This window comes from Oncorhynchus clarkii, chromosome 10, assembly GCF_045791955.1.
Source record: "Oncorhynchus clarkii lewisi isolate Uvic-CL-2024 chromosome 10, UVic_Ocla_1.0, whole genome shotgun sequence".
Lineage (NCBI taxonomy): Eukaryota > Metazoa > Chordata > Actinopteri > Salmoniformes > Salmonidae > Oncorhynchus > Oncorhynchus clarkii.
In genome coordinates this window covers 76,868,020-76,895,198 of record NC_092156.1, presented here as the reverse complement: position 1 = coordinate 76,895,198, position 27,179 = coordinate 76,868,020, and the positions used below count along the sequence as shown (strand labels likewise).

Here is a 27,179-nt window from a genome sequence, read left to right as displayed (position 1 = left end):
TGTCTCTCCTCCCCTCACCAGGTCTAGGATCGGTCTCTCCTCCCCTCACCAGGTCTAGGATCTGTCTCTCCTCCCCTCACCAGGTCTAGGATCGGTCTCTCCTCCCCTCACCAGGTCTAGGATCTGGCTCCCCTCACCTCACCAGGTCTAGGATCTGTCTCTCCTCACCTCACCAGGTCTAGGATCTGTCTCTCCTCCCCTCACCAGGTCTAGGATCTGTCTCTCCTCCCCTTACCAGGTCTAGGATCTGGCTCCCCTCACCTCACCAGGTCTAGGATCTGTCTCTCCTCACCTCACCAGGTCTAGGATCTGTCTCTCCTTCCTTTACCCGGTCTAGGATCTGGCTCCCCTCACCTCACCAGGTCTAGGATCTGTCTCCCCTCACCTCACCAGGTCTAGGATCTGTCTCCCCTCACCTCACCAGGTCTAGGATCTGTCTCCCCTCACCTCACCAGGTCTAGGATCTGTCTCTCCTCCCCTTACCAGGTCTAGGATCTGGCTCCCCTCACCTCACCAGGTCTAGGATCTGTCTCCCCTTACCTCACCAGGTCTAGGATCTGTCTCTCCTCACCTCACCAGGTCTAGGATCTGTCTCTCCTCCCCTCACCAGCTCTATGATCTGTCTCTCCTCCCCTTACCAGGTCTAGGATCTGGCTCCCCTCACCTCACCAGGTCTAGGATCTGGCTCCCTTCACCTCACCAGGTCTAGGATCTGTCTCACCTCACCAGGTCTAGGATCTGTCTCTCCTCCCCTTACCAGGTCTAGGATCTGTCTCTCCTCACCTCACCAGGTCTAGGATCTGTCTCTCCTCCCCTCACCAGGTCTAGGATCTGTCTCTCCTCCCCTTACCAGGTCTAGGATCTGGCTCCCCTCACCTCACCAGGTCTAGGATCTGGCTCTCCTCACCAGGTCTAGGATCTGTCTCTTCTCACCAGGTCTAGGATCTGTCTCCCCTCACCAGGTCTAGGATCTGTCTCTCCTCACCTCTGCAGGTCTAGGATCTGCGTCACATCCTCAGCTTTAGGGATCTTGATGGAGTTTGGCTCCCCCGAGGGGGCGGAGTCCTGGGCAGGTGCCGCCCTCTTCCTGCCTTTGCCTGCCCCTCCTTCCTTCTCATTGGCCAGAGGGGAGGGTGTGGCCTTGGGGGGGCGTCCGCGGCGAGGTTTGGGGATGGTTGACGCACCTGTGGTGAGGTCAGAGGTCACTGTGTCCTCCTGAGAGAGAGGAGAGGATGTGAAGTGTTAAAAATATACAATTAGAGAAGGAAAAAATATGAGGTTTCACAGGGTTAAATAAACTAATTTTGACGAGGTTTCACAGGGGTAAATGAACTAATACGACGAGGTTTCACAGGGTTAAATAAACTAATTTTGACGAGGTTTCACAGGGTTAAATGAACTAATATGACGAGGTTTCACAGGGTTAAATGAACTAATATGACGAGGTTTCACAGGGTTAAATGAACTAATGAGGTTTCACAGAGTTAAATGAACTAACATGACGAGGTTTCACAGGGTTAAATGAACAAACATGACGAGGTTTCACAGGGTTAAATGAACTAATATGATGAGGTTTCACAGAGTTAAATGAACTAATATGAAGTTTCACAGGGTTAAATGAACTAATATGACGAGGTTTCACAGGGTTAAATGAACTAATATGACGAGGTTTCACAGGGTTAAATGAACTAACATGATGAGGTTTCACAGAGTTAAATGAACTAACATGATGAGGTTTCACAGAGTTAAATGAACTAATATGATGAGGTTTCACAGAGTTAAATGAACTAATATGACGAGGTTTCACAGAGTTAAATGAACTAATATGAGGTTTCACAGGATTAAATGAACTAATATGACGAGGTTTCACAGGGTTAAATGAACTAATATGAAGTTTCACAGGGTTAATGAACTCTAACATGACGAGGTTTCACAGGGTTAAATGAACTAATATGACGAGGTTTCACAGGGTTAAATAAACTAATATGACGAGGTTTCACAGGGTTAAATGAACTAATATGACGAGGTTTCACAGGGTTAAATAAACTAATATGACGAGGTTTCACAGAGTTAAATGAACTAATATGACAAGGTTTCACAGGGTTAAATGAACTAATATGAGGTTTCACAGGGTTAAATAAACTAATATGAGGTTTCACAGGGTTAAATGAACTAATATGACGAGGTTTCACAGGGTTAAATAAACTAATATGAGGTTTCACAGAGTTAAATAAACTAATACGACGAGGTTACACAGGGTTAAATGAACTAATATGACGAGGTTTCACAGGGTTAAATGAACTAATATGACGAGGTTTCACAGAGTTAAATGAACTAACATGATGAGGTTTCACAGAGTTAAATGAACTAATATGACGAGGTTTCACAGGGTTAAATTAACTAATATGATGAGGTTTCACAGGGTTAATTGAACTAACATGACGAGGTGAACATAGGTGGTCTGAGGGGTCAGTTTAGGTCTGAGGGGTCAGTTTAGGTGGTCTGTGGGGTCAGTTTAGGTGGTCTGAGAGGTCAGTTTAGGTGGTCTGAGAGGTCAGTTTAGGTGGTCTGAGGGGTCAGTTTAGGTGGTCTGAGAGGTCAGTTTAGGTGGTCTGAGAGGTCCGTTTAGGTGGTCTGAGGGGGTCAGTTTAGGGGGTCTGAGGGGTCAGTTTAGGTCAGGAGGAATCAAAGACCTTTCTCTCTCACCTTCTTCCCGTCGTCCGTCTTGGTGATAACAGGGTTCTCTTCATTCTCTCTCGCCCCGCCCTCTGACGACTCCGTCACAACATCCCTACAGGACAGGAAGGGGATTGACATCAACAGGAAGTGTGAGTTTAGGCGTATGTCTATATTAATGGTGTGTGTTCAGGTGTAAAAATGTTTTATTTTATTATTATAGTGTCATGCTTCTTCTAGGAAGCCTAGCCCGCAGGAGGAGGAGGCCTAGCCCGCAGGAGGAGGAGGCCTAGCCCGCAGGAGGAGGACTAGCCCGTAGGAGGAACATGGCCTCTAGCCCGCAGACAGTACATGCCTCTCCTCTTCATCTCTCCTAAATCAGACAGTACATGCCTCTCCTCTTCATCTCTCCTAAATCAGACAGTACATGGCCTTTTCCTAAATCAGACAGTACATGCCTCTCCTCTTCATCTCTCCTCAATCAGACAGTACATGGCCTCTCCTCTTCATCTCTCCTCAATCAGACAGTACATGGCCTCTCCTCTTCATCTCTCCTAAATCAGACAGTACATGGCCTCTCCTCTTCATCTCTCCTAAATCAGACAGTACATGGCCTCTCCTCTTCATCTCTCCTAAACCAGACAGTACATGGCCTCTCCTCTTCATCTCTCCTAAATCAGACAGTACATGGCCTCTCCTCTTCATCTCTCCTAAATCAGACAGTACATGGCCTTTTCCTAAATCAGACAGTACATGCCTCTCCTCTTCATCTCTCCTAAATCAGACAGTACATGGCCTCTCCTCTTCATCTCTCCTAAATCAGACAGTACATGGCCTCTCCTCTTCATCTCTCCTAAATCAGACAGTGCATAGCGGTCTGAAGGTGTGTTACCTGGTCTTGGTAACAGGAGAGCTGGGCTGGGAGTGGGTACTGGTGTTGCTGTCTGAGCCGGTGGTCTTGTTGTAGACTCTCCTACCTGGCACTGTCAGAGTCTTATTCACTGTAGACAAGACAGGAGATGGCTTTGGCTGGGGAGATGAGGGGGGGGGGGGGGGAGAGAGGGAGGAGAGAGGGGAGAGAGGAGGGGGGAGAGAGAGAGAGAGAGGGGGAGAGAGAGAGAGAGAGAGAGGGGGGAGAGAGGGGGAGAGGGGGGGGGGAGGGGGAGAGAGGAGGGGGGGAGAGAGGGGGGAGGGGGAGAGAGGAGGGGGGGAGAGAGAGAGGGGGAGAGAGGAGGGGGGAGAGAGGAGGGGGGAGAGAGGAGGGGGGAAGAGGAGGGGGGAAGAGGAGGGGAGAGAGGAGGGGGGAGAGAGGGGGGAGAGAGAGGGGGAGAGAGAGGGGGAGAGAGAGGGGGGGGGAGAGGAGGGGGGAAGAGGAGGGGAGAGAAAAGGGGGGAGAGGAGGGGAGAGAGGAGGGGGGAGAGGAGGGGGGAGAGGAGGGGGGAGAAGAGGGGGAGAAGAGGAGGGGGGGAGGAAGAGAGGGGGAAGAGGAGGGGGGAGGAAGAGAGGGGGGAGAGGGGGAGAGGAGAGGGGGGAGAGGGGGGAGGGAGAGAGAGAGAGGGGGGAGAGGGAGAGAGGGGGGAGAGAGAGAGGAGAGAGAGATGGGGCAAAGAGAGAGAGAGAGAGAGAGAGAGAGAGAGAGACAGAGTGACAGAGAGAGAGAGGGCATAGAACATGTACATGTTATTAAGATTTAATCTAGATATTATACAGGTACATAGAACAGGTTATTAAGATATAATCTAGATATTATACAGGCACAGGTTATTAAGATATAATCTAGATATTATACAGGTACATAGAACAGGTTATTAAAGATATAATCTAGATATTATACAGGTACATAGAACAGGTTATTAAGATATAATCTAGATATTATACAGGTACATAGAACAGGTTATTAAGATATAATCTAGATATTATACAGGTACATAGAATAGGTTATTAAGATATAATCTAGATATTATACAGGTACAGGTTAATAAAATATAATCTAGATATTATACAGGTACATAGAACAGGTACAGGTTAATACAATATAATCTAGATATTATACAGGTACATAGAACAGGTTATTAAGATATAATCTAGATATTATACAGGTACATAGAACAGGTTATTAAAGATATAATCTAGATATTGAACAGGTACAGGTTATTAAAATATAATCTAGATATTATACAGGTACATAGAACAGGTACAGGTTATTAAGATATAACCTATATATTATACAGGTACATAGAACAGGTTATTAAAGATATCATCTAGATATTATACAGGTACATAGAACAGGTTATTAAGATATAATCTAGATATTATATAGGTACATAGAACAGGTACAGGTTAATAAAATATAATCTAGATATTATACAGGTACATAGAATAGGTTATTAAGATATAATCTAGATATTATACAGGTACAGGTTAATAAAATATAATCTAGATATTATACAGGTACATAGAACAGGTACAGGTTAATACAATATAATCTAGATATTATACAGGTACATAGAACAGGTTATTAAGATATAATCTAGATATTATACAGGTACATAGAACAGGTTATTAAAGATATAATCTAGATATTGAACAGGTACAGGTTATTAAAATATAATCTAGATATTATACAGGTACATAGAACAGGTACAGGTTATTAAGATATAACCTATATATTATACAGGTACATAGAACAGGTTATTAAAGATATCATCTAGATATTATACAGGTACATAGAACAGGTTATTAAAATATAATCTAGATATTATACAGGTACATAGAACAGGTTATTAAGATATAATCTAGATATTATACAAGCACATAGAATAGGTTATTAAGATATAATCTAGATATTATACAGGTACATAGAACAGGTTATTAAGATATAATCTAGATATAATACAGGTACAGGTTATTAAAGATATCATCTAGATATTATACAGGTACATAGAACAGGTTATTAAGATATAATCTAGATATTATACAGGTACAGGTTATTAAAATATAATCTAGATATTATACAGGTACATAGAACAGGTACAGGTTATTAAGATATAACCTATATATTATACAGGTACATAGAACAGGTTATTAAAGATATCATCTAGATATTATACAGGTACATAGAACAGGTTATTAAGATATAATCTAGATATTATACAGGTACATAGAACAGGTTATTAAGATATCATCTAGATATTATACAGGTACATAAAACAGGTTATTAAAGATATAATCTAGATATTATACAGGTACAGGTTATTAAGATATAATCTAGATATTATACAGGTAAAGGTTAATAAAGATATAATCTAGATATTATACAGGTACATAGAACAGGTTATTAAGATATCATCTAGATATTATACAGGTACATAGAACAGGTTATTAAGATATAATCTAGATATTATACAGGTACATAGAACAGGTTAATAAGATATAATCTAGATATTGAACAGGTACAGGTTATTAAGATATAATATAGATATTATACAGGTACATAGAACAGGTACAGGTTAATAAGATATAATCTAGATATTGAACAGGTACAGGTTGTTAAAGATTTAATCTAGATATTATACAGGTACATATAACAGGTACAGGTTAATAAGATTGAATCTAGATATTATACAGGTACAGGTTATTAAGATATAATCTAGATATTATACAGGTACATAGAACAGGTACTATAACAGGTACTATAACAGGTACTATAACAGGTATAATAACAAGTACTATACAGGTATTATAACAGGTATTAAACAGGTATTAAACAGGTATTAAACAGGTATTAAACAGGTACTATAACAAGTACTATAACAAGTACTATACAGGTATTATAACAGGTACTATAACATGTATTATAACAGGTACTATAACAGGTATTATAACAGGTACTATAACAGGTATTAAACAGGTATTAAACAGGTATTATAACAGGTACTATAACAGGTATTATAACAGGTACTATAACAGGTATTATAACAGGTACTATAACAGGTACTATATACAGGTATTATAACAGGTACTATAACAGGAACTATAACAGGTACTATAACAAGTACTATAACAAGTACTATAACAGGTACTATAACAGGTATTATAACAGACACTATAACAGGTACTATAACAGGTATTAAACAGGTATTATAACAGGTACTATAACAGGTATTAAACAGGTATTATAACAGGTATTATAACAGGTACTATAACAGGTATTATAACAGACACTATAACAGGTACTATAACAGGTATTATAACAGGTACTATAACAGGTACTATAACAGGTAAGGAGGTCCTTACCTTTCCCGTCAGCAGCACCGTTCTGGCCTCTGATGATAAATACTCTTTATCATTGATCAGGTCCTGGAGGGAGACAACTTATTAAATACTTATTAAATACTCCTTATCATTGATCAAGTCCTGGAGAGAGACAACTTATTAAATACTTATTAAATACTCCTTATCATTGATCAGGTCCTGGAGGGAGACAACTTATTAAATACTCCTTATCATTGATCAGGTCCTGCAGGGAGACAACTTATTAAATACTTATTAAATACTCCTTATCATTGATCAAGTCCTGGAGGGAGACAACTTATTAAATACTCCTTATCATTGATCAGGTCCTGGAGGGAGACAACTTATTAAATACTCCTTACCATTGATCAGGTCCTGGAGGGAGACAACTTATTAAATACTTATTAAATACTCCTTATCATTGATCAGGTCCTGGAGGGAGACAACTTATTAAATACTTATTAAATACTCCTTATCATTGATCAGGTCCTGGAGGGAGACAACTTATTAAATACTTATTAAATACTCCTTATCATTGATCAGGTCCTGCAGGGAGACAACTTATTAAATACTTATTAAATACTCCTTATCATTGATCAGGTCCTGGAGGGAGACAACTTATTAAATACTCCTTATCATTGATCAGGTCCTGGAGGGAGACAACTTATTAAATACTTATTAAATACTCCTTATCATTGATCAGGTCCTGGAGGGAGACAACTTATTAAATACTTATTAAATACTCCTTATCATTGATCAGGTCCTGGAGGGAGACAACTTATTAAATACTTATTAAATACTCCTTATCATTGATCAAGTCCTGGAGGGAGACAACTTATTAAATACTTATTAAATACTCCTTATCATTGATCAAGTCCTGGAGGGAGACAACTTATTAAATACTCCTTATCATTGATCAGGTCCTGGAGGGAGACAACTTATTAAATACTTATTAAATACTCCTTATCATTGATCAGGTCCTGGAGGGAGACAACTTATTAAATACTTATTAAATACTCCTTATCATTGATCAGGTCCTGGAGGGAGACAACTTATTAAATACTCCTTATCATTGATCAGGTCCTGGAGGGAGACACCTTATTAAATACTTATTAAATACTCCTTATCATTGATCAGGTCCTGGAGGGAGACAACTTATTAAATACTCCTTATCATTGATCAGGTCCTGGAGGGAGACACCTTATTAAATACTCCTTATCATTGATCAGGTCCTGCAGGGAGACAACTTATTAAATACTTATTAAATACTCCTTATCATTGATCAGGTCCTGGAGGGAGACAACTTATTAAATACTCCTTATCATTGATCAGGTCCTGGAGGGAGACAACTTATTAAATACTTATTAAATACTCCTTATCATTGATCAGGTCCTGGAGGGAGACAACTTATTAAATACTTATTAAATACTCCTTATCATTGATCAAGTCCTGGAGGGAGACAACTTATTAAATACTTATTAAATACTCCTTATCATTGATCAGGTCCTGGAGGGAGACAACTTATTAAATACTCCTTATCATTGATCAGGTCCTGCAGGGAGACAACTTATTAAAAACTCCTTATCATTGATCAGGTCCTGGAGGGAGACAACTTATTAAATACTCCTTATCATTGATCAGGTCCTGGAGGGAGACAACTTATTAAATACTTATTAAATACTCCTTATCATTGATCAAGTCCTGGAGGGAGACAACTTATTAAATACTTATTAAATACTCCTTATCATTGATCAGGTCCTGGAAGGAGACAACTTATTAAATACTCCTTATCATTGATCAGGTCCTGGAGGGAGACAACTTATTAAATACTCCTTATCATTGATCAGGTCCTGGAGGGAGACAACTTATTAAATACTTATTAAATACTCCTTATCATTGATCAAGTCCTGGAGGGAGACAACTTATTTACGCAAACTTTTGCATGACACCTTGTCGTGTGTGTGTGTGTGTGTGTGTGTATATAGTGTGTGTGTGTGTATATAGTGTGTGTGCGTGTATATAGTGTGTGTGCGTGTGCATGTGTGTGCGTGTGTGTGCGTGTGTGTATGGTGTGTGTGTGCGTGTGTGTATGGTGTGTGTGTGTGTGTGTGTATGGTGTGTGTGTGTGTGTGTGTGTGTGTGTATGGTGTGTGTATGGTGTGTGTGTGTGTGTGTGTGTGTGTGTGTGTGTGTGTGTGTGTGTGTGTGTATGGTGTGTGTGTGTGTGTGGTGTGTGCGTGTGTGTGTATGGTGTGTGTGTGTGTGTGTGTGTGTGTGTGTGTGTGTGTGTGTGTGTGTGTGTACCTTGTCAGGAGGAGTGTAGAACTTGGAGGGCAGGACGGGGTCTTTAGGAGACTCCAGATGACAGGCGGTCGACTTGTTAACGATCACGAACAAGGCCACGTCACACACGATGTACAGCTTCTGTAACCACGACAAAGCACAAAATACTGGCTGAATGGGTCTATAGTCAGTTAACATACTGGCTGAATGGGTCTATAGTCAGTTAACATACTGGCTGAATGGGTCTATAGTCAGTTAACATACTGGCTGAATGGGTCTATAGTCAGTGAACATACTGGCTGAATGGGTCTCTAGTCAGTTAACATACTGGCTGAATGGGTCTATAGTCAGTTAACATACTGGCTGAATGGGTCTATAGTCAGTTAACATACTGGCTGAATGGGTCTATAGTCAGTTAACATACTGGCTGAATGGGTCTATAGTCAGTTAACATACTGGCTGAATGGGTCTATAGTCAGTGAACATACTGGCTGAATGGGTCTCTAGTCAGTTAACATACTGGCTGAATGGGTCTATAGTCAGTTAACATACTGGCTGAATGGGTCTATAGTCAGTTAACATACTGGCTGAATGGGTCTCTAGTCAGTTAACATACTGGCTGAATGGGTCTATAGTCAGTTAACATACTGGCTGAATGGGTCTATAGTCAGTTAACATACTGGCTGAATGGGTCTATAGTCAGTTAACATACTGGCTGAATGGGTCTATAGTCAGTTAACATACTGGCTGAATGGGTCTATAGTCAGTTAACATACTGGCTGAATGGGTCTCTAGTCAGTTAACATACTGGCTGAATGGGTCTATAGTCAGTTAACATACTGGCTGAATGGGTCTATAGTCAGTTAACATACTGGCTGAATGGGTCTATAGTCAGTTAACATACTGGCTGAATGGGGGGTCTATAGTCAGTTAACATACTGGCTGAATGGGGGGTCTATAGTCAGTTAACATACTGGCTGAATGGGGGGTCTATAGTCAGTTAACATACTGGCTGAATGGGTCTATAGTCAGTTAACATACTGGCTGAATGGGTCTATAGTCAGTTAACATACTGGCTGAATGGGTCTATAGTCAGTTAACATACTGGCTGAATGGGTCTATAGTCAGTTAACATACTGGCTGAATGGGTCTATAGTCAGTTAACATACTGGCTGAATGGGTCTATAGTCAGTTAACATACTGGCTGAATGGGTCTATAGTCAGTTAACATACTGGCTGAATGGGTCTATAGTCAGTTAACATACTGGCTGAATGGGTCTATAGTCAGTTAACATACTGGCTGAATGGGTCTATAGTCAGTTAACATACTGGCTGAATGGGTCTATAGTCAGTTAACATACTGGCTGAATGGGTCTATAGTCAGTTAACATACTGGCTGAATGGGTCTATAGTCAGTTAACATACTGGCTGAATGGGTCTATAGTCAGTTAACATACTGGCTGAATGGGTCTCTAGTCAGTTAACATACTGGCTGAATGGGTCTATAGTCAGTTAACATACTGGCTGAATGGGTCTCTAGTCAGTTAACATACTGGCTGAATGGGTCTATAGTCAGTTAACATACTGGCTGAATGGGTCTATAGTCAGTTAACATACTGGCTGAATGGGTCTATAGTCAGTTAACATACTGGCTGAATGGGGGGTCTATAGTCAGTTAACATACTGGCTGAATGGGTCTCTAGTCAGTTAACATACTGGCTGAATGGGTCTATAGTCAGTTAACATACTGGCTGAATGGGTCTATAGTCAGTTAACATACTGGCTGAATGGGTCTACAGTCAGTTAACATACTGGCTGAATGGGTCTATAGTCAGTTAACATACTGGCTGAATGGGTCTATAGTCAGTTAACATACTGGCTGAATGGGTCTATAGTCAGTTAACATACTGGCTGAATGGGTCTATAGTCAGTTAACATACTGGCTGAATGGGTCTATAGTCAGTTAACATACTGGCTGAATGGGTCTATAGTCAGTTAACATACTGGCTGAATGGGTCTCTAGTCAGTTAACATACTGGCTGAATGGGTCTCTAGTCAGTTAACATACTGGCTGAATGGGTCTATAGTCAGTTAACATACTGGCTGAATGGGTCTATAGTCAGTTAACATACTGGCTGAATGGGTCTATAGTCAGTTAACATACTGGCTGAATGGGTCTATAGTCAGTTAACATACTGGCTGAATGGGTCTATAGTCAGTTAACATACTGGCTGAATGGGTCTATAGTCAGTTAACATACTGGCTGAATGGGTCTATAGTCAGTTAACATACTGGCTGAATGGGTCTATAGTCAGTTAACATACTGGCTGAATGGGTCTATAGTCAGTTAACATACTGGCTGAATGGGTCTATAGTCAGTTAACATACTGGCTGAATGGGTCTATAGTCAGTTAACATACTGGCTGAATGGGTCTCTAGTCAGTTAACATACTGGCTGAATGGGTCTATAGTCAGTTAACATACTGGCTGAATGGGTCTATAGTCAGTTAACATACTGGCTGAATGGGTCTCTAGTCAGTTAACATACTGGCTGAATGGGTCTATAGTCAGTTAACATACTGCCTGAATGGGTCTATAGTCAGTTAACATACTGGCTGAATGGGTCTCTAGTCAGTTAACATACTGGCTGAATGGGTCTATAGTCAGTTAACATACTGGCTGAATGGGTCTATAGTCAGTTAACATACTGGCTGAATGGGTCTATAGTCAGTTAACATACTGGCTGAATGGGTCTATAGTTAACATACTGGCTGAATGGGTCTATAGTCAGTTAACATACTGGCTGAATGGGTCTATAGTCAGTTAACATACTGGCTGAATGGGTCTATAGTCAGTTAACATACTGGCTGAATGGGTCTATAGTCAGTTAACATACTGGCTGAATGGGTCTATAGTCAGTTAACATACTGCCTGAATGGGTCTATAGTCAGTTAACATACTGGCTGAGTGGGTCTATAGTCAGTTAACATACTGGCTGAATGGGTCTATAGTCAGTTAACATACTGGCTGAATGGGTCTATAGTCAGTTAACATACTGGCTGAATGGGTCTATAGTCAGTTAACATACTGGCTGAATGGGTCTATAGTCAGTTAACATACTGGCTGAATGGGTCTATAGTCAGTTAACATACTGGCTGAATGGGTCTCTAGTCAGTTAACATACTGGCTGAATGGGTCTATAGTCAGTTAACATACTGGCTGAATGGGTCTATAGTCAGTTAACATACTGGCTGAATGGGTCTATAGTCAGTTAACATACTGGCTGAATGGGTCTATAGTCAGTTAACATACTGGCTGAATGGGTCTATAGTCAGTTAACATACTGGCTGAATGGGTCCATAGTCAGTTAACATACTGGCTGAGTGGGTCTATAGTCAGTTAACATACTGGCTGAATGGGTCTATAGTCAGTTAACATACTGGCTGAATGGGTCTATAGTCAGTTAACATACTGGCTGAATGGGTCTATAGTCAGTTAACATACTGGCTGAATGGGTCTATAGTCAGTTAACATACTGGCTGAATGGGTCTATAGTCAACATACTGGCTGAATGGGTCTATAGTCAGTTAACATACTGGCTGAATGGGTCTATAGTCAGTTAACATACTGGCTGAATGGGTCTATAGTCAGTTAACATACTGGCTGAATGGGTCTATAGTCAACATACTGGCTGAATGGGTCTATAGTCAGTTAACATACTGGCTGAATGGGTCTCTAGTCAGTTAACATACTGGCTGAATGGGTCTATAGTCAGTTAACATACTGGCTGAATGGGTCTATAGTCAGTTAACATACTGGCTGAATGGGTCTCTAGTCAGTTAACATACTGGCTGAATGGGTCTATAGTCAGTTAACATACTGGCTGAATGGGTCTATAGTCAGTTAACATACTGGCTGAATGGGTCTCTAGTCAGTTAACATACTGGCTGAATGGGTCTATAGTCAGTTAACATACTGGCTGAATGGGTCTATAGTCAGTTAACATACTGGCTGAATGGGTCTCTAGTCAGTTAACATACTGGCTGAATGGGTCTCTAGTCAGTTAACATACTGGCTGAATGGGTCTCTAGTCAGTTAACATACTGGCTGAATGGGTCTATAGTCAGTTAACATACTGGCTGAATGGGTCTATAGTCAGTTAACATACTGGCTGAATGGGTCTATAGTCAGTTAACATACTGGCTGAATGGGTCTATAGTCAGTTAACATACTGGCTGAATGGGTCTATAGTCAGTTAACATACTGGCTGAATGGGTCTATAGTCAGTTAACATACTGGCTGAGTGGGTCTATAGTCAGTTAACATACTGGCTGAATGGGTCTATAGTCAGTTAACATACTGGCTGAATGGGTCTATAGTCAGTTAACATACTGGCTGAATGGGTCTATAGTCAGTTAACATACTGGCTGAATGGGTCTATAGTCAGTTAACATACTGGCTGAATGGGTCTATAGTCAGTTAACATACTGGCTGAATGGGTCTATAGTCAGTTAACATACTGGCTGAATGGGTCTATAGTCAGTTAACATACTGGCTGAATGGGTCTATAGTCAGTTAACATACTGGCTGAATGGGTCTATAGTCAGTTAACATACTGGCTGAATGGGTCTATAGTCAGTTAACATACTGGCTGAATGGGTCTATAGTCAGTTAACATACTGGCTGAATGGGTCTCTAGTCAGTTAACATACTGGCTGAATGTGTCTCTAGTCAGTTAACATACTGGCTGAATGGGTCTATAGTCAGTTAACATACTGGCTGAATGGGTCTATAGTCAGTTAACATACTGGCTGAATGGGTCTCTAGTCAGTTAACATACTGGCTGAATGGGTCTATAGTCAGTTAACATACTGGCTGAATGGGTCTATAGTTAACATACTGGCTGAATGGGTCTATAGTCAGTTAACATACTGGCTGAATGGGTCTATAGTCAGTTAACATACTGGCTGAATGGGTCTATAGTCAGTTAACATACTGGCTGAATGGGTCTATAGTCAGTTAACATACTGGCTGAGTGGGTCTATAGTCAGTTAACATACTGGCCGAATGGGTCTATAGTCAGTTAACATACTGGCTGAATGGGTCTCTAGTCAGTTAACATACTGGCTGAATGGGTCTATAGTCAGTTAACATACTGGCTGAATGGGTCTCTAGTCAGTTAACATACTGGCTGAATGGGTCTATAGTCAGTTAACATACTGGCCGAATGGGTCTATAGTCAGTTAACATACTGGCCGAATGGGTCTATAGTCAGTTAACATACTGGCTGAATGGGTCTATAGTCAGTTAACATACTGGCTGAATGGGTCTATAGTCAGTTAACATACTGGCTGAATGGGTCTATAGTCAACATACTGGCTGAATGGGTCTATAGTCAGTTAACCTACTGGCTGAATGGGTCTCTAGTCAGTTAACATACTGGCTGAATGGGTCTATAGTCAGTTAACATACTGGCTGAATGGGTCTATAGTCAGTTAACATACTGGCTGAATGGGTCTATAGTCAGTTAACATACTGGCTGAATGGGTCTGTAGTCAGTTAACATACTGGCTGAATGGGTCTATAGTCAGTTAACATACTGGCTGAATGGGTCTATAGTCAGTTAACATACTGGCTGAATGGGTCTCTAGTCAGTTAACATACTGGCTGAATGGGTCTATAGTCAACATACTGGCTGAATGGGTCTATAGTTAACATACTGGCTGAATGGGTCTATAGTCAGTTAACCTACTGGCTGAATGGGTCTATAGTCAGTTAACATACTGGCTGAATGGGTCTATAGTCAGTTAACATACTGGCTGAATGGGTCTCTAGTCAGTTAACATACTGGCTGAATGGGTCTATAGTTAACATACTGGCTGAATGGGTCTATAGTCAGTTAACCTACTGGCTGAATGGGTCTATAGTCAGTTAACATACTGGCTGAATGGGTCTCTAGTCAGTTAACATACTGGCTGAATGGGTCTATAGTCAGTTAACATACTGGCTGAATGGGTCTATAGTCCGTTAACATACTGGCTGAATGGGTCTATAGTCAGTTAACATACTGGCTGAATGGGTCTATAGTCCGTTAACATACTGGCTGAATGGGTCTATAGTCCGTTAACCTCCATAACATAACATCAACTCCAGGTGTGTGTGTGTGTGTACCTCGTTAGCCTTCGGATCGTCAGGACACTGTGTGTGTGTGTGTGTGTGTGTGTGTGTGTGTGTGTGTGTGTACCTCGTTAGCCTTCGGGTCATCAGGACACTGTGTGTGTGTGTGTGTGTGTGTGTGTGTGTGTACCTCGTTAGCCTTCGGGTCATCAGGACACTGTGCGTCTTTGGTCTGCTTGATGTTCTCCACCATTTTCCTCAGGAAGGCGTGACTGTTGTTCTCATTCTGCACCATCAACACCTCTAGCATGAACCACAGGCACCTACACACACACACACACACACACACACACACACACACATCAGAAATACTCAAGCTGTCTGTGTTCGTGTGTGTAAGTCTGATATAGGAGAGATGAAGAGGAGAGGCCGTGTACTGTCTGATTGAGGAGAGATGAAGAAGAGAGGCCATGTACTGTCTGATTTAGGAGAGATGAAGAGGAGAGGCCATGTACTGTCTGATTTAGGAGAGACCATGTACTGTCTGATTGAGGAGAGATGAAGAGGAGAGGCCGTGTACTGTCTGATTTAGGAGAGATGAAGAAGAGAGGCCATGTACTGTCTGATTGAGGAGAGATGAAGAGGAGAGGCCATGTACTGTCTGATTTAGGAGAGACCATGTACTGTCTGATTGAGGAGAGATGAAGAGGAGAGGCCGTGTACTGTCTGATTTAGGAGAGATGAAGAGGAGAGGCATGTACTGTCTGATTTAGGAGAGATGAAGAGGAGAGGCCATGTACTGTCTGATTTAGGAGATGAAGAGGAGAGGCCATGTACTGTCTGGTTTAGGAGAGATGAAGAGGAGAGGCCGTGTACTGTCTGATTGAGGAGAGATGAAGAGGAGAGGCCATGTACTGTCTGGTTTAGGAGAGATGAAGAGGAGAGGCCATGTACTGTCTGGTTTAGGAGAGATGAAGAGGAGAGGCCATGTACTGTCTGGTTTAGGAGAGATGAAGAGGAGAGGCCATGTACTGTCTGATTTAGGAGAGATGAAGAGGAGAGGCATGTACTGTCTGATTGAGGAGAGATGAAGAGGAGAGGCCATGTACTGTCTGGTTTAGGAGAGATGAAGAGGAGAGGCCATGTACTGTCTGATTTAGGAGAGATGAAGAGGAGAGGCATGTACTGTCTGATTGAGGAGAGATGAAGAGGAGAGGCCATGTACTGTCTGATTTAGGAGAGATGAAGAGGAGAGGCCATGTACTGTCTGATTGAGGAGAGATGAAGAAGAGAGGCCGTGTACTGTCTGATTTAGGAGAGATGAAGAGGAGGCGCCATGTACTGTCTGATTTAGGAGATGAAGAGGAGAGGCCATGTACTGTCTGGTTTAGGAGAGATGAAGAGGAGAGGCCATGTACTGTCTGGTTTAGGAGAGATGAAGAGGAGAGGTGATGTTTGTTCGCGTGTGTGTGTGTGTGTGTGTGTGTGTGTACACACTCACTCCTTGAGGTCTCGGAGCTGTTCAAAGTCCTGTGGCTTGGTGAAGTCTGGGTCATGAGCCAACAGGTGGATCATATAAGGAACCACATACTCTGGTAGGAGAGACATCATCTTATCTATAGAAGGAGAAGAGGAGAGGGGGAGAGGAGGAGAGGAGAGGGAGAGAGGAGAGGAGGGGAGAGAGGGAGGAGGAGAGGGGAGAGAGGAGGAGAGGGGGAGAGGAGGAGAGGGGGAGAGAGGGAGAGGAGGAGAGGGGAGAGGAGGAGAGAGGAGACGAGGGAGGGGAGGAGAGAGGAGACGAGGGAGGGGAGGAGAGAGGAGACGAGGGAGGAGAAGGAGAGCGGAGGAGAGGGGGAGAGAAGAGGGGGAGAGGAGAGAGGAGGAGAGAGGAGGGTGAAGGAGAAAGGGGAGAGGGGAGGAGGGTGAAGGAGAGAGGGGAGGAGGGTGAAGGAGAGAGGGGAGAGGGGAGGAGGGAGAAGGAGAAAGGAGGGGAGGAGGAAGAAGGAGAGAGGAGGGGAGGAGGGAGAAGGAGGAGAGGATGGGAGGAGGGAGAAGGAGGAGAGGAGGGGAGGAGGGAGGAGGAGAGGAGGGGAGGAGGGAGAAGGAAGAGAGGAGGGGAGGAGGGAGAAGGAGGAGAAAGGAGGAGAGGGGTGTAGGGAGAAGGGCCGGGGAGAGGGGAGGAGGGAGAAGGAGGGGAGAGGAGAGTGGAGGAGGGAGAAGGAGAAAGGAGGGGAGGAGGGAGAAGGAGAGAGGAGTGGAGGAGGGAGAGGGAGGAGAGGAGGGAGAGGGAGGAGAGGAGGGGAGGAGGGAGAAGGAGCGAGGAGGGAGAGGGAGGAGAGGGGGAGAGAGGGGAAAGGAGGAGAAGAGAGGGGGGAGGAGGGACTTAGTAAGATTTCTGTCCTGATGTATTAACAGTGGGGTTGAGTCGTGTCCTGATGTATTAACAGTGGGGTTGAGTCGTGTCCTGATGTATTAACAGTGGGGTTGAGTCGTGTCCTGATGTATTAACAGTGGGGTTGAGTCGTGTCCTGATGTATTAACAGTGGGGTTGAGTCGTGTCCTGATGCATTAACAGTGGGTTTGAGTCGTGTCCTGATGTATTAACAGTGGGGTTGAGTCGTGTCCTGATGTATTAACAGTGGGTTTGAGTCGTGTCCTGATGTATTAACAGTGGGGTTGAGTCGTGTCCTGATGTATTAACAGTGGGGTTGAGTCGTGTCCTGATGTATTAACAGTGGGGTTGAGTCGTGTCCTGATGTATTAACAGTGGGGTTGAGTCGTGTCCTGATGTATTAACAGTGGGGTTGAGTCGTGTCCTGATGTATTAACAGTGGGGTTGAGTCGTGTCCTGATGTATTAACAGTGGGGTTGAGTCGTGTCCTGATGTATTAACAGTGGGGTTGAGTCGTGTCCTGATGTATTAACAGTGGGGTTGAGTCGTGTCCTGATGTATTAACAGTGGGGTTGAGTCGTGTCCTGATGTATTAACAGTGTGGTTGAGTCGTGTCCTGATGCATTAACAGTGGGGTTGAGTCGTGTCCTGATGTATTAACAGTGGGGTTGAGTCGTGGGGTTGAGTCGTGTCCTGATGTATTAACAGTGGGGTTGAGTCGTGTCCTGATGTATTAACAGTGGGGTTGAGTCGTGTCCTGATGTATTAACAGTGGGGTTGAGTCGTGTCCTGATGTATTAACAGTGGGGTTGAGTCGTGTCCTGATGTATTAACAGTGGGGTTGAGTCGTGTCCTGATGTATTAACAGTGTGGTTGAGTCGTGTCCTGATGCATTAACAGTGGGGTTGAGTCGTGTCCTGATGTATTAACAGTGGGGTTGAGTCGTGGGGTTGAGTCGTGTCCTGATGTATTAACAGTGGGGTTGAGTCGTGGGGTTGAGTCGTGTCCTGATGTATTAACAGTGTGGTTGAGTCGTGTCCTGATGTATTAACAGTGGGGTAGAGTCGTGTCCTGATGTATTAACAGTGGGGTTGAGTCGTGTCCTGATGTATTAACAGTGGGGTTGAGTCGTGTCCTGATGTATTAACAGTGGGGTTGAGTCGTGTCCTGATGTGTTAACAGTGGGGTTGAGTCGTGTCCTGATGTATTAACAGTGGGGTTGAGTCGTGTCCTGATGTATTAACAGTGGGGTTGAGTCGTGTCCTGATGTATTAACAGTGGGGTTGAGTCGTGTCCTGGTGATCACCAGTTGTTACGGTCCGGTTCACTAACCGTGGGTCAGGGGATTGTTGTTACGGTCCGGTTCACTAACCGTGGGCCAGGGGGTTGTTGTTACGGTCCGGTTCACTAACCATGGGCCAGGGGGTTGTTGTTACGGTCCGGTTCACTAACCGTGGGTCAGGGGGTTGTTGTTACGGTCCGGTTCACTAACCGTGGGCCAGGGGGTTGTTGTTACAGTCCGGTTCACTAACCGTGGGTCAGGGGGTTGTTGTTACGGTCCGGTTCACTAACCGTGGGTCAGGGGGTTGTTGTTACAGTCCGGTCCACTAACCGTGGGTCAGGGGGTTGTTGTTACGGTCCACTAACCGTGGGTCAGGGGGTTGTTGTTACGGTCCGGTTCACTAACCATGGGTCAGGGGGTTGTTGTTACGGTCCACTAACCGTGGGTCAGAGGGTTGTTGTTACGGTCCGGTTCACTAACCGTGGGCCAGGGGGTTGTTGTTACGGTCCACTAACCGTGGGTCAGGGGGTTGTTGTTACAGTCCGGTTCACTAACCGTGGGTCAGGGGGTTGTTGTTACGGTCCACTAACCGTGGGTCAGGGGGTTGTTGTTACGGTTCACTAACCGTGGGCCAGAGGGTTGTTGTTACGGTTCACTAACCGTGGGTCAGGGGGTTGTTGTTACAGTCCGGTCCACTAACCGTGGGTCAGGGGGTTGTTGTTACGGTCCACTAACCGTGGGCCAGGGGGTTGTTGTTACGGTCCACTAACCGTGGGTCAGGGGGTTGTTGTTACGGTCCACTAACCGTGGGTCAGAGGGTTGTTGTTACGGTTCACTAACCGTGGGCCAGGGGGTTGTTGTTACGGTTCACTAACCGTGGGCCAGGGGGTTGTTGTTACGGTCCGGTTCACTAACCGTGGGCCAGGGGGTTGTTGTTACGGTCCGGTTCACTAACCGTGGGCCAGGGGGTTGTTGTTACGGTCCGGTCCACTAACCGTGGGTCAGGGGGTTGTTGTTACGGTCCACTAACCGTGGGTCAGAGGGTTGTTGTTACGGTCCACTAACCGTGGGTCAGAGGGTTGTTGTTACGGTCCGGTTCACTAACCGTGGGTCAGGGGGTTGTTGTTACGGTCCACTAACCGTGGGTCAGAGGGTTGTTGTTACGGTCCACTAACCGTGGGTCAGAGGGTTGTTGTTACGGTCCGGTTCACTAACCGTGGGTCAGGGGGTTGTTGTTACGGTCCGGTCCACTAACCGTGGGTCAGGGGGTTGTTGTTACGGTCCACTAACCGTGGGTCAGAGGGTTGTTGTTACGGTCCGGTTCACTAACCGTGGGTCAGGGGGTTGTTGTTACGGTCCGGTTCACTAACCGTGGGTCAGAGGGTTGTTGTTACGGTCCACTAACCGTGGGTCAGGGGGTTGTTGTTACGGTCCGGTTCACTAACCGTGGGTCAGAGGGTTGTTGTTACGGTCCGGTTCACTAACCGTGGGTCAGAGGGTTGTTGTTACGGTCCGGTTCACTAACCGTGGGTCAGGGGGTTGTTGTTACGGTCCGGTTCACTAACCGTGGGTCAGAGGGTTGTTGTTACGGTCCACTAACCGTGGGTCAGGGGGTTGTTGTTACGGTCCGGTTCACTAACCGTGGGTCAGGGGATTGTTGTTACGGTCCGGTTCACTAACCGTGGGTCAGGGGATTGTTGTTACGGTCCGGTTCACTAACCGTGGGTCAGGGGGTTGTTGTTACGGTCCGGTTCACTAACCGTGGGTCAGAGGGTTGTTGTTACGGTCCGGTTCACTAACCGTGGGTCAGGGGATTGTTGTTACGGTCCGGTTCACTAACCGTGGGTCAGAGGGTTGTTGTTACGGTCCGGTTCACTAACCGTGGGTCAGGGGGTTGTTGTTACGGCCCGGTTCACTAACCGTGGGTCAGGGGCTTATTGTTACGGTCCGGTTCACTAACCGTGGGCCAGGGGGTTGTTGTTACGGCCCGGTTCACTAACCGTGGGTCAGGGGGTTGTTGTTACGGTCCGGTTCACTAACCGTGGGCCAGGGGGTTGTTGTTACGGTCCGGTTCACTAACCGTGGGTCAGGGGGTTGTTGTTACGGCCCGGTTCACTAACCGTGGGCCAGGGGCTTATTGTTACGGTCCGGTTCACTAACCGTGGGCCAGGGGGTTGTTGTTACGGTCCGGTTCACTAACCGTGGGCCAGGGGGTTGTTGTTACGGTCCGGTCCACTAACCGTGGGTCAGGGGGTTGTTGTTACAGTCCGGTCCACTAACCGTGGGTCAGGGGGTTGTTGTTACAGTCCGGTCCACTAACCGTGGGCCAGGGGGTTGTTGTTACGGTCCGGTTCACTAACCGTGGGCCAGGGGGTTGTTGTTACAGTCCGGTTCACTAACCGTGGGCCAGGGGGTTGTTGTTACAGTCCGGTCCACTAACCGTGGGCCAGGGGGTTGTTGTTACGGTCCGGTTCACTAACCGTGGGGCAGGGGGTTGTTGTTACAGTCCGGTTCACTAACCGTGGGCCAGGGGGTTGTTGTTACGGTCCGGTTCACTAACCGTGGGCCAGGGGGTTGTTGTTACGGTCCGGTTCACTAACCGTGGGTCAGGGGGTTGTTGTTACAGTCCGGTCCACTAACCGTGGGCCAGGGGGTTATTGTTACGGTCCGGTTCACTAACCGTGGGCCAGGGGGTTGTTGTTACGGTCCGGTTCACTAACCGTGGGCCAGGGGGTTGTTGTTACGGTCCGGTTCACTAACCGTGGGCCAGGGGCTTATTGTTACGGTCCGGTTCACTAACCGTGGGCCAGGGGGTTGTTGTTACGGCCCGGTTCACTAACCGTGGGCCAGGGGGTTGTTGTTACGGTCCGGTTCACTAACCGGGGGTTGTTGTTACGGTCCGGTTCACTAACCGTGGGCCAGGGGGTTGTTGTTACGGCCCGGTTCACTAACCGTGGGTCAGGGGGTTGTTGTTACGATCCACTAACCGTGGGTCAGGGGGTTGTTGTTACGGTCCGGTTCACTAACTGTGGGCCAGGGGCTTATTGTTACGGTCCGGTTCACTAACCGTGGGCCAGGGGGTTGTTGTTACGGTCCGGTTCACTACCCGTGGGCCAGGGGGTTGTTGTTACGGTCCGGTTCACTAACCGTGGGCCAGGGGGTTGTTGTTACGGTCCGGTTCACTAACCGTGGGTCAGGGGGTTGTTGTTACGGTCCGGTTCACTAACCGTGGGCCAGGGGGTTGTTGTTACGGTCCGGTTCACTAACCGTGGGCCAGGGGGTTGTTGTTACGGTCCGGTTCACTAACCGTGGGTCAGGGGGTTGTTGTTACGGTTCACTAACCGTGGGCCAGGGGGTTGTTGTTACGGTCCGGTTCACTAACCGTGGGCCAGGGGGTTGTTGTTACGGTTCACTAACCGTGGGCCAGGGGGTTGTTGTTACGGTCCGGTTCACTAACCGTGGGCCAGGGGGTTGTTGTTACGGTCCGGTTCACTAACCGTGGGCCAGGGGGTTGTTGTTACGGTCCGGTTCACTAACCGTGGGTCAGGGGGTTGTTGTTACGGTCCGGTTCACTAACCGTGGGCCAGGGGGTTGTTGTTACGGTCCGGTTCACTAACCGTGGGCCAGGGGGTTGTTGTTACGGTCCGGTTCACTAACCGTGGGCCAGGGGGTTGTTGTTACGGTCCGGTTCACTAACCGTGGGTCAGGGGATTGTTGTTACGGTCCGGTTCACTAACCGTGGGTCAGGGGGTTGTTGTTACGGTCCGGTTCACTAACCGTGGGTCAGAGGGTTGTTGTTTCGGTCCGGTTCACTAACCGTGGGTCAGGGGATTGTTGTTACGGTCCGGTTCACTAACCGTGGGTCAGAGGGTTGTTGTTACGGTCCGGTTCACTAACCGTGGGTCAGGGGGTTGTTGTTACGGCCCGGTTCACTAACCGTGGGTCAGGGGCTTATTGTTTCGGTCCGGTTCACTAACCGTGGGCCAGGGGGTTGTTGTTACGGCCCGGTTCACTAACCGTGGGTCAGGGGGTTGTTGTTACGGTCCGGTTCACTAACCGTGGGCCAGGGGGTTGTTGTTACGGTCCGGTTCACTAACCGTGGGTCAGGGGGTTGTTGTTACGGCCCGGTTCACTAACCGTGGGCCAGGGGCTTATTGTTACGGTCCGGTTCACTAACCGTGGGCCAGGGGGTTGTTGTTACGGTCCGGTTCACTAACCGTGGGCCAGGGGGTTGTTGTTACGGTCCGGTCCACTAACCGTGGGTCAGGGGGTTGTTGTTACAGTCCGGTCCACTAACCGTGGGTCAGGGGGTTGTTGTTACAGTCCGGTCCACTAACCGTGGGCCAGGGGGTTGTTGTTACGGTCCGGTTCACTAACCGTGGGCCAGGGGGTTGTTGTTACAGTCCGGTTCACTAACCGTGGGCCAGGGGGTTGTTGTTACAGTCCGGTCCACTAACCGTGGGCCAGGGGGTTGTTGTTACGGTCCGGTTCACTAACCGTGGGTCAGGGGGTTGTTGTTACAGTCCGGTTCACTAACCGTGGGCCAGGGGGTTGTTGTTACGGTCCGGTTCACTAACCGTGGGCCAGGGGGTTGTTGTTACGGTCCGGTTCACTAACCGTGGGTCAGGGGGTTGTTGTTACAGTCCGGTCCACTAACCGTGGGCCAGGGGGTTATTGTTACGGTCCGGTTCACTAACCGTGGGCCAGGGGGTTGTTGTTACGGTCCGGTTCACTAACCGTGGGCCAGGGGGTTGTTGTTACGGTCCGGTTCACTAACCGTGGGCCAGGGGCTTATTGTTACGGTCCGGTTCACTAACCGTGGGCCAGGGGGTTGTTGTTACGGCCCGGTTCACTAACCGTGGGCCAGGGGGTTGTTGTTACGGTCCGGTTCACTAACCGTGGGCCAGGGGGTTGTTGTTACGGTCCGGTTCACTAACCGTGGGCCAGGGGGTTGTTGTTACGGCCCGGTTCACTAACCGTGGGTCAGGGGGTTGTTGTTACGATCCGGTTCACTAACCGTGGGTCAGGGGGTTGTTGTTACGGTCCGGTTCACTAACTGTGGGCCAGGGGCTTATTGTTACGGTCCGGTTCACTAACCGTGGGCCAGGGGGTTGTTGTTACGGTCCGGTTCACTAACCGTGGGCCAGGGGGTTGTTGTTACGGTCCGGTTCACTAACCGTGGGCCAGGGGGTTGTTGTTACGGTCCGGTTCACTAACCGTGGGTCAGGGGGTTGTTGTTACGGTCCGGTTCACTAACCGTGGGCCAGGGGGTTGTTGTTACGGTCCGGTTCACTAACCGTGGGCCAGGGGGTTGTTGTTACGGTCCGGTTCACTAACCGTGGGTCAGGGGGTTGTTGTTACGGTTCACTAACCGTGGGCCAGGGGGTTGTTGTTACGGTCCGGTTCACTAACCGTGGGCCAGGGGGTTGTTGTTACGGTTCACTAACCGTGGGCCAGGGGGTTGTTGTTACGGTTCACTAACCGTGGGCCAGGGGGTTGTTGTTACGGTCCGGTTCACTAACCGTGGGCCAGGGGGTTGTTGTTACGGTCCGGTTCACTAACCGTGGGTCAGGGGGTTGTTGTTACGGTCCGGTTCACTAACCGTGGGCCAGGGGGTTGTTGTTACGGTCCGGTTCACTAACCGTGGGCCAGGGGGTTGTTGTTACGGTCCGGTTCACTAACCGTGGGCCAGGGGGTTGTTGTTACGGCCCGGTTCACTAACCGTGGGCCAGGGGGTTGTTGTTGATGAATTCCCGTCTAATACTGATGTTCTTGAGCAGACACTGTCTGGCGTGGGCCCTCCTCTCCTTGACCGGGTCTTTGGCACACAGCGAGAAGACGGCCAGGTACTCTAACGGGAGGAGCAGCTTGACCAGAGCCAGGTGTAACTTCTGGGCAAAGATCTGACGCACCTGGTAACACTCATCCTGCAGGAGACCACAGAACACTTCAACAACAAGGACAGAACACTTCAAGGACAGAACACTGCAACAACAAGGACAGAACACTTCAAGGACAGAACACTTCAACAACAAGGACAGAACACTTCAACAACAAGGACAGAACACTTCAACAACAAGGACAGAACACTTCAACAACAAGGACAGAACACTTCAACGACAGAACACTGCAACAACAAGGACAGAACACTGCAACAACAAGGACAGAACACTGCAACAACAAGGACAGAACACTTCAACAACAAGGACAGAACACTGCAACAACAAGGACAGAACACTGCAACAACAAGGACAGAACACTGCAACAACAAGGACAGAACACTGCAACAACAAGGACAGAACACTTCAACAACAAGGACAGAACACTTCAAGGACAGAACACTTCAAGGACAGAACACTTCAAGGACAGAACACTTCAAGGACAGAACACTTCAAGGACAGAACACTTCAAGGACAGAACACTTCAAGGACAGAACACTTCAAGGACAGAACACTGCAACAACAAGGACAGAACACTTCAAGGACAGAACACTTCAAGGACAGACCACTTCAAGGACAGACCACTTCAGAAACGTGTCCTAAAGTCCCACCCTGACAGAAACGTGTCCTAAAGTCCCACCCTGACAGAAATGTTTCCTAAAGTCCCACCCTGACAGAAACGTTTCCTAAAGTCCCACCCTGGCAGAAACGTGTCCTAAAGTCCCACCCTGACAGAAACGTGTCCTAAAGTCCCACCCTGACAGAAACGTGTCCTAAAGTCCCACCCTGACAGAAACGTGTCCTAAAGTCCCACCCTGACAGAAACGTTTCCTAAAGTCCCACCCTGACAGAAACGTGTCCTAAAGTCCCACCCTGACAGAAACGTGTCCTAAAGTCCCACCATGACAGAAACGTTTCCTAAAGTCCCACCCTGACAGAAACGTGTCCTAAAGTCCCACCCTGACAGACAGTCTGACAGAAACGTTTCCTAAAGTCCCACCCTGACAGAAACGTTCCCTTAAAGTCCCACCCCGACACACAGTCTTACGTTGATAACCAGCCCACAGAGCTGGAACTGTTCCGGTGTGATGATGTCATGGTAAACCGGTTCCTGGGCCAGCTTCATGATGGCTCCTCCTGCTGCTAGACGCAGACGAGACATGTCTGACTTACTGCGGGAGGAAGAGGAGGAGGAAGAGATGTGAGTAATGAGCATGAATTACTATTTTGTAACCTATCCCCACCCAAAACGCAGTTAGCCTGACCGCTTAACCAACGACCTCTAATCCCTAACCTTCAACACCTGACCCAGAGGTCTCCCTCTGAGACCAGCATGGCTGACCTCTGACCTCTACATACCTGATCTTCTTCTGTTCTGTGAGGTCTCCCTCTGAGACCAGCATGGCTGACCTCTGACCTCTACATACCTGATCTTTTTCCTGTTCTGTGAGGTCTCCCTCTGAGACCAGCATGGCTGACCTCTGACCTCTACATACCTGATCTTCTTCTGTTCTGTGAGGTCTCCCTCTGAGACCAGCATGGCTGACCTCTGACCTCTACATACCTGATCTTTTTCTGTTCTGTGAGGTCTCCCTCTGAGACCAGCATGGCTGACCTCTGACCTCTACATACCTGATCTTCTTCTGTTCTGTGAGGTCTCCCTCTGAGACCAGCATGGCGGACAGCAGTCGGAGGGTGGAGTTGGCCGATTTAGACTGGTTGTTCTTCATACCGAGGAGCCAACGCACCAACAGCTTGATGGCCTGCACCTGGGGAGGAGAGACGGAGAGATCACACATTATACATCAACAGCATTCTACTCCTGGGGAGGACAGATCACACATTATACATCAACAGCATTCTACTACTGGGGAGGAGAGACGGAGAGATCACACATTATACTTCCAACAGCATTCTACTCCTGGGGAGGAGAGAAAGGGAGAGGGGGAGGACAGAGAAACGGAGAGGGGAGTGTAACTCAGTTGGTAGAGCATAATGCTTGAAATTGCCAGGGTTGTAGGTTTGAGTCCCACTGGGGACCAGTGTGGGGGGGAAAGTATTTTGTCAAATGTATGACCTCACTACTGTAAGTCACATAAAAACATCTGCTGAATGACTAAAATGTAATGTAGAGAGGCGGAGGAGAGAAGCGAGGGACAGAAAGAGAGAGGAGGAGAGCGAGGGACAGAAAGAGAGA

The 27,179-nt window shown here is 46.6% G+C and overlaps 1 protein-coding gene across 2 annotated transcripts in view; it reads right to left on the bottom strand.

Moving 5' to 3' along the window:
* Positions 1 to 27,179, bottom strand: part of LOC139419151 (sister chromatid cohesion protein PDS5 homolog A-like) — an 86,499-nt gene that overhangs the window by 2,630 nt on the left and 56,690 nt on the right. For both annotated transcript variants that reach the window (XM_071169125.1, XM_071169126.1), the window contains exons 23-32: positions 26,615 to 26,751; positions 26,031 to 26,154; positions 24,766 to 24,970; positions 16,871 to 16,985; positions 15,560 to 15,692; positions 9,274 to 9,393; positions 6,973 to 7,035; positions 3,569 to 3,705; positions 2,707 to 2,791; positions 986 to 1,215 (exon numbers count right to left, since the gene is read on the bottom strand). In XM_071169125.1, coding sequence (XP_071025226.1) covers positions 986 to 1,215; positions 2,707 to 2,791; positions 3,569 to 3,705; positions 6,973 to 7,035; positions 9,274 to 9,393; positions 15,560 to 15,692; positions 16,871 to 16,985; positions 24,766 to 24,970; positions 26,031 to 26,154; positions 26,615 to 26,751 — 1,349 coding nt within the window. The remainder of the gene's footprint in view (positions 1 to 985; positions 1,216 to 2,706; positions 2,792 to 3,568; positions 3,706 to 6,972; positions 7,036 to 9,273; positions 9,394 to 15,559; positions 15,693 to 16,870; positions 16,986 to 24,765; positions 24,971 to 26,030; positions 26,155 to 26,614; positions 26,752 to 27,179) is intronic.